The 8,043-nt window shown below is 41.0% G+C and overlaps 1 protein-coding gene across 1 annotated transcript; it reads left to right on the forward strand.

Annotated features, from left to right (window-relative positions):
* The first annotated feature begins 321 nt into the window (after positions 1-321).
* LOC311115216 (Iroquois homeobox protein 5a-like) lies at positions 322-3,837 on the forward strand. The gene is made up of 3 exons (XM_084190413.1): positions 322-859; positions 1,349-1,754; positions 1,985-3,837. The coding sequence occupies exons 1-3, from the start codon at positions 620-622 to the stop codon at positions 2,686-2,688; spliced, it is 1,350 nt and encodes a 449-aa protein (XP_084046539.1). The 5' UTR covers positions 322-619; the 3' UTR covers positions 2,689-3,837.
* Positions 3,838-8,043: the final 4,206 nt, after the last annotated feature.

Genomic DNA, 8,043 nt, shown 5'->3' on the forward strand with positions numbered 1-8,043 from the left:
AATTTTATGTCTTAGGCTACAGATACTGAATAATATTGATTCGATAATAGGCTAACTGAATAATAGCGTAGCGTGTGTTTGTGTGTGTGTGTGTGTGTGTGCTTGTGTGTGTGTGTGTGTGTGTGTGTGCTTGTGTGTGTGTGTGTGCGTGTGTGTGTGTGTGTGTGTGTGTGTGTGTGTGTGTGTGTGTGTGTGTGTGTGTGTGTGTGTGTGTGTGTGTGTGCGTGTACGCACGCGCCTTCACGGGGGTGGAGCTGACAATCATAGAATGAGGTTGCCTTTTTCCTCTGCTGACTCCCACTTGCAGGAGGAGCACTTGCCTCAGATTACTACATTTCCAGAGCCTGGCAGGTAGTGAGCATCGACAAAGTGTTCCGCTGGAAGGCTGCATGCAGACAACTTTTCCAGACAACTTGCTGCAGCAAACAACAACAAACCAACCGACGCAACAGTTCGTAATGTTATTGAATGGAATACTTATTTCACAAATGCGAACATTGAGGGAAAGGGCCTATTTTCAGATGTGTTTCCATGCGCTAGTCTTGTGTGTGTACAACTAACCGAGTGAAAGCGCAGAAGTGGCCCTAAGTGGCTGACTTTAGGAGGTCACTCAGTCATCATGGCTTATCCTCAGGGCTTTCTCTTCCAACCGTCGGTTTCTCTGGCTCTCCATTCCTGTCCCCCGTTCAGTTCCAGTGTGATTTTAGGAAGACCGAGGACAGATGAAATGGGCCGGCCGTCTTCAGGCTCAGCCTTCGCGCCGTACGCAGGATCACCGGCTTTCAATGGCTCATCGCCTGGCTTCAACTCTTACCTTCAGTACAGCGGAGAGCAGAGGGCGGCAATGAACTCGTTTGTGGTGAGTGAATACTGTACAGTTTAATAATTAATTATGCACTTTGTAAAAACAAAAATGCCATTCTTTCCTTGAAAAGGCCTATTTGTATCCAGATTTTGGAACGAGTAGGCTGAAGTGTAGCCTTTTGATGCAATGAGTAGACTACAGAAGTTTAATAAAACATTCATAAAAGCTTCCTAATAAAAGCTTTTAAAAAATTTATAAAAATAAGTTATGCAATGATTAGTCACAATTATTTGCTAAACTTTGCAAAATAAAATATATAATTCTGAGTTAGAATCGTGTCCAATATTTTATCTGTCATAAGTTGTAAATACACTATACCTAAATGTAAAGGCCTATAATATACATACATGTTGATCTGTAAATCAATACAATTGGAAATTGAAGGTCTGGAAATGATGAATATCATATTTTAGGCTTGCCAGTCTTGTGCAGTCAAAATATTGAAATAAATTATAATAAATTGTCTATCTATTGACTTTCTAGGGCTCCGCGTATGATCCTTCAGCGGGCATTACTGGCTCTTTAGAATATCACCCGTTTGGTGGTGCATTGGGCCCATATCCATACGGCGACCCTGCATACAGGAAAAATGCTACACGGGATGCGACTTCCACTCTCAAAGCGTGGCTCAATGAACATCGCAAAAACCCTTATCCCACCAAAGGCGAGAAAATCATGCTGGCAATCATCACCAAGATGACCCTTACCCAAGTGTCCACCTGGTTCGCCAACGCCAGAAGGCGTTTGAAGAAAGAGAACAAAATGACGTGGAACCCGAGAAATAGAAGTGAGGATGAGGAAGAGGATGACAACATTGACCTGGAGAAGAATGACGACGACGATGAGCCACTCAAGCCCACAACAGAAATTGGGTCGAAAAATGAAGCAGGTTAGTTTAATTAACTTTTCAATAACGTTTACATGTTGCAATAGGCCTAACATTTATTTTATTTCAGACATTTAATTGGTTTCAAAAGTTGTAAAAACTAAAATATTGTCCTAGTTCTATGTAATTCACTGCATAGGCTTACAACATGTTGTTGCTTTCGTTAGAACTTGAAAGGGTGATTACGGTAATCCTTGGAACGCTTTGGTCTAATTTATTCTATCGTCTTGCAGATGGACATCATCCAAATCCAGTGGGAATCTCCTGTGAGAAATACAAAGAGGACAATAGTAGCAATGACATGGAACCTGTCTTAACTGATTCGGATTTAAAGGAAAACGGGGACAGGAGCGTGCCCGAGATGCTGGGGCCCACTATCACAGCATCCCCCCAAAACTTGCACCTTGGAGCGGAGAGGGATTCAGACTCGGCGGACACGCCAGGTCCACCTGCACCGAGGCGTAATGACACAGGCAACTCCAGCAATGCCACGTCAGTGATTGACTCGCCCCTTCCAGCCCCAAAACCAAAACTGTGGTCGCTCGCGGAGATTGCAACTTCTTCGGACAAATGTAAAGGATGTAGCGATGGTGCTCAGAACGTGCCCGGACAATTACGCACAGAGATTCCGGCCCGTCTGTCATCTCCACCGCGAGCCGCTCCTCATAATCTTTTCCCTCACAGCGCAGCTCTCTCAAGACATGTCTATTATACATCTCCCTTTTTCCAGGGTTACTCGAACTATCATGGCACTTTTGGACAGCTGCACAGCCCCGGATCCAACGTGGGGTCAGCGACACATTTAAATGGATTACATCAAACTATGTTACACAGAGCCGAGGCACTGGCAAGAGACAGCAAAGCCAGGAGCCAAACACAGATAGATATTTGTAAAGACTTGAGATATGAACTTAAGAAAGGTATGACACATGTTTAGTAGCCTGTGTGCTATTTGGTAAGCTATAGGCTCTATATAAACATTTATTTATTATCGAACTGGGAAAATAAAGGATATTTTCAGTGGGGAAATGGAAACATTGAAAATTAGTATTATTGTGAGTCCCTAAAAAGGCAACAAACGATTATTTAGGAATATGAATATTGAATTATTAAATTTTGTATTTTTTAAAGGATCATGTTTAATATCTGAAGAAAGTAAAGTGCATTCCTTTGTCAAAACGCGTGGTGAATAATTAATCATTAAAGAATAGTTTTATTGAAGTCTTTTTGAGAAGAAAAGCGTGTTACTCTGTCATTTATATTTAACTTTGGTCGTTCGTTATGCAAACAATATCTTATTTTTATCAGGTTCATTTCATATAGCATGGCTGCAATGTTTGACATCTGTGCCTTGTCAAATAACCACAGCCATGTTATTTATGCACACAACTCCACACAGAAAGTTGCCAATGCCGGCAAAAGTATTGGATTAAAAAACGAGGCATTATTGTATTAACTGCATTATCACAGTACCATTCCAATAAGCAATGTGTATGTATTTCAATAAGGATAAATCATTCTTAAAATTCCCCCTGCATGTAGCCAGGCTAGATTTTAGTAGCAATTACTTGAAGCAACTGTGGAAATGTAGACCTAATCCCCATATATCAGAAATGCTCTAGTCTGTTTTGATTTTTTATTTACTTTAAAGTTGAGCAGAGAGGAAATTAAATATGATCACACCACAAATATATTTATCGTAAACCAGGCCTATCTGGGTTTTGAAAATATTAACAGTTAAGAAGCTTACATTTTCCGAGGCCATCTTGAAGGAATTAAGTGTGTACGTTCGAATATGTTATCCTGAAAGAGGGGATTTCTCTTGATCCTGCAATTCCAAGAGCCAAACAGCAACAAAACATGCAGAGAAGGGTGAGAAAAGCGTATCACTGTGTACTAAACTCAGTGCACTAAGTGCACAATGACTTAAAAGGCTATGTAAATCCCTAAGGTATTTAAAGCAATTTCATGTTTTCTATGTTGCAGTGATTTTTCGTGGCTTTCTGCTTTCTCAAAAGCCTCTTGCTATTGAAGTCCTTTTTAAAACGGATAACTAACAGAGAAAGTGTGTATGAAACATCATTAAATTGTGTCAATGGACGTTTAAACGTTTCCCGATATGTTCTAGTCGGAGACACACCATCATCTTACGCAAACCTTTAAAAGGTTATAAAAACATTCGGACATTTTCATGTTTCTGTTGTCTTGGATTCAGTAAACACTCAGGTTACACAAAGGCCATAAGAAGGATAAATGGTATTTGTTTAAACTCAAATTGATAGTCTATGGATACATTTGTCATGATGGCAAAATATGACAATTTTGTTTTTTAATAGTACATGATATCTACCCATTTAGTTTTATAGAATTACTTCTAGGTCCTAGATACATACACAAATGGCAGCCCAGGGGCCAAATCCAGTCTACCACAAAGTCTCAAAAAGGAGTTGAAATACTATAAATAACAGGAAAACACAAAGGTTTATAAATCATCAAATTATCAAGCAGTAATTGTTGGATTATATTAGTATAATGTTATTAATATTGCTGACTTGGTCCATATCACGCATTCAAACTATTCGCCTGTGACCGCTTTTTTTTCTTCTTTTACACCCTTCTTTATCAAATCTAAAGAATATCTGTGTTGTAACTTTATCATACCAAAGATACAACTTCATCATTTATTATCTAGGAGCTGTCCTCTGTATGAATTGGCCAAAGTTGCATTCAGTAGATAAACTAAAACATTGACATTTGCAGTGAAGTAATTGTTTGATTGACTTTAGGGCCCATATGTCTCTCTTTCCCAACTGTGTTGTGCATCGAGGCTAAACACAACCAGACATCAATCAAATTTGTATTCGTCACATGCTTCGTAAACAACAGGTGTAGACGCTGCTGGGGCATTCTCAACCAGTGTGAGGTCCACTCTGCATGGGATAACCCCTAGGACTACCAGATGTTAGGATCTGATATCACCTAGCCCCCTGCCATGCCATGCAATCCCTTCACCCTCTTCTCTCCCTCTTCTCTCCCTCTTCTCTCTCCTCCCCTCCACTTCTCTTCTCCCTAGCTCCAGGACCTCTATAAAAGCAGCTGTTCTCACAGTGTTGGTCTTTCAGAGGCAGAACATTGTGTTGAACGGCCCAGTCTCTGGTCTTTGAGGGCTGAGGTAATGTTCTGTCTCAAAACAAGCAGTCTCTTCCCACGTTACACACATACAGTACCTTTCATATGAACATTTAAAAAAACAAGCCATGTGTAAGGCTTGCATTTCAATAGCACGTTTTAAAGTGCTTACATTTAATGACCTCATGAGTCATCCTCATATTTTACATTGATTAATCGAATCGGGTGTGTTACAGTAAGGTTGGAACAAAAGCCTGCACACCCAGTAGTCTTCTAGGAGGGTAGACACAGTAGACTGAGACAGACATGTAGTATAGATCAGGGTTTCCCAAACTCGGTCCTGGGCCCCATATGGTTTGGGAAACCCTGGTATAGATGACTGTAGCCATAACTTTGCTTGGAGTGCTCTCTAGTGCCAGTAAAAAGATGCAGCAGCCACGGAGACACCAACGCTAAAACCACTGACTACATTCCCCACTAAATGTGGTCTAGGTAAAGTAGCAGAAAACGAGCAGCATTTTGTAGCAGTGGTGGAAAAAGTACCCAATCGCCATACTTGAGTAAAAGTAAAGATACCTTAATAGAAAATGACAAGTAAAAGTCACCCAGTAAAATAATACTTCAGTAAAAGTCTAAAAGTATTTGGTTTTAAATATACTTAAGTATCAAAAGTAAATGTAAAAGTATAAATTATTTCAAATTGCTTATATTAAGCAAACCGTCTGGTTTGCTTAAAAACAATTTCCTTGTTTTTTTAATTGTATGGACAGCCAGGGTCACATTACAACATGCAGACATAATTTAAAGTGAAGCATTTATGTTTAGTGAGTCTGCCAGATCAGAGGCAGTAGGGATGACCAGGGATGTTCTCTTGATAAGTGTGTGAATTGGACCATTTTGCTGTCCTGCTAAGCATTCAAAATGTAACAAGTACTTTTGGGTATCAGGGAAAACGTATGGAGAAAAAGTACATCGTTTTATTTAGGAATGTAGTGAAGTGAAAGTAGTCAAAACTATAAATAGTAAATTAAAGTACAGATCCCCCCAAAAACTATTTAAGTAGTACTTTAAAGTATTTTTACACCACTGTTTTGTAGTATGCAATAATCGCTCACCCAAATGTAATTATTTTCACAATTGTTCTCCTAAACAATGTCCAACAATGTCCACCATCATTTGTTTGGGAATTACCTTAAAGCAGAGAGGAATAAGCGAGGCAATAAACAGCCCCAAGTTTGTGTTGATCAGCGGCATCTACAGTGGGGAAAAAAAGTATTTAGTCAGCCACCAATTGTGCAAGTTCTCCCACTTAAAAAGATGAGAGAGGCCTGTAATTTTCATCATAGGTACACGTCAACTATGACAGACAAATTGAGAAAAAAAATCCAGAAAATCACACTGTAGGATTTTTAATGAATTTATTTGCTAATTATGGTGGAAAATAAGTATTTGGTCACCTACAAACAAGCAAGATTTCTGGCTCTCACAGACCTGTAACTTCTTCTTTAAGAGGCTCCTCTGTCCTCCACTCGTTACCTGTATTAATGGCACCTGTTTGAACTTATCAGTATAAAAGACACCTGTCCACAACCTCAAACAGTCACACTCCAAACTCCACTATGGCCAAGACCAAAGAGCTGTCAAAGGACACCAGAAACAAAATTGTAGACCTGCACCAGGCTGGGAAGACTGAATCTGCAATAGGTAAGCAGCTTGGTTTGAAGAAATCAACTGTTGGAGCAATTATTAGGAAATGGAAGAAATACAAGACCACTGATAATCTCCCTCGATCTGGTGCTCCACGCAAGATCTCACCCCGTGGGGTCAAAATGATCACAAGAACGGTGAGCAAAAATCCCAGAACCACACGGGGGGACCTAGTGAATGACCTGCAGAGAGCTGGGACCAAAGTAACAAAGCCTACCATCAGTAACACACTATGCCGCCAGGGACTCAAATCCTGCAGTGCCAGACGTGTCCCCCTGCTTAAGCCAGTACATGTCCAGGCCCGTCTGAAGTTTGCTAGAGTGCATTTGGATGATCCAGAAGAGGATTGGGAGAATGTCATATGGTCAGATGAAACCAAAATAGAACTTTTTGGTAAAAACTAAACTCGTCGTGTTTGGAGGACAAAGAATGCTGAGTTGCATCCAAAGAACACCATACCTACTGTGAAGCATGGGGGTGGAAACATCATGCTTTGGGGCTGTTTTTCTGCAAAGGGACCAGGACGACTGATCCGTGTAAAGGAAAGAATGAATGGGGCCATGTATCGTGAGATTTTGAGTGAAAACCTCCTTCCATCAGCAAGGGCATTGAAGATGGAACGTGGCTGGGTCTTTCAGCATGACAATGATCCCAAACACACTGCCCGGGCAACGAAGGAGTGGCTTCGTAAGAAGCATTTCAAGGTCCTGGAGTGGCCTAGCCAGTCTCCAGATCTCAACCACATAGAAAATCTTTGGAGGGAGTTGAAAGTCCATGTTGCCCAGCGACAGTCCCAAAACATCACTGCTCTAGAGGAGATCTGCATGGAGGAATGGGCCAAAATACCAGCAACAGTGTGTGAAAACCTTGTGAAGACTTACAGAAAACGTTTGACCTGTGTCATTGCCAACAAAGGGTATATAACAAAGTATTGAGAAACTTTAGTTATTGACCAAATACTTACTTTCCACCATAATTTGCAAATAAATTCATAAAAAATCCTACAATGTGATTTTCTGGATTTTTTCCCCCTCATTTTGTCTATCACAGTTGACGTGTACCTATGATGAAAATTACAGGCCTCTCTCATCTTTTTAAGTGGGAGAACTTGCACAATTGGTGGCTGACTAAATACTTTTTTCCCCCCACTGTAGATGGCAGCCCTCCCTCCCACGTGGTTTGGTATAAAGCTAAAAGAATGGTCTGAGGAATTGTAACCACTCTCATAAACCGAGGTTACAAAGACTGACAGTCCAGGAGTATTCTCCCCCTCTGTGGAAGACACCTTGCACTCATAACTGTCCCCTGATGTGAGCCGGGAGGCTGGAGCTCGTAATGGCTCCTGCCCTGAAGTCGTGTACTTCCTGCCTCCCCTACGTCCCCTAAGCAGATAGCCATGGAGTACGCTTCACCTGTTTCAGTCAGAACCATGCAGAGAACGCCCAGGGTCTGCCTG

This window comes from Coregonus lavaretus (genome assembly GCF_964263955.1).
Source record: "Coregonus lavaretus genome assembly, contig: HAP1_SCAFFOLD_366, whole genome shotgun sequence".
Lineage (NCBI taxonomy): Eukaryota > Metazoa > Chordata > Actinopteri > Salmoniformes > Salmonidae > Coregonus > Coregonus lavaretus.

Bases quoted from the DNA above. Each gene is read 5' to 3' on its own strand.
- LOC311115216 (XM_084190413.1), top strand. From the start codon at position 620: ATGGCTTATCCTCAGGGCTTTCTCTTCCAACCGTCGGTTTCTCTGGCT. The intron at 860-1,348 runs GTGAGTGAATAC...TTGACTTTCTAG, and splicing joins CGGCAATGAACTCGTTTGTG to GGCTCCGCGTATGATCCTTC. The intron at 1,755-1,984 runs GTTAGTTTAATT...ATCGTCTTGCAG, and splicing joins TGGGTCGAAAAATGAAGCAG to ATGGACATCATCCAAATCCA.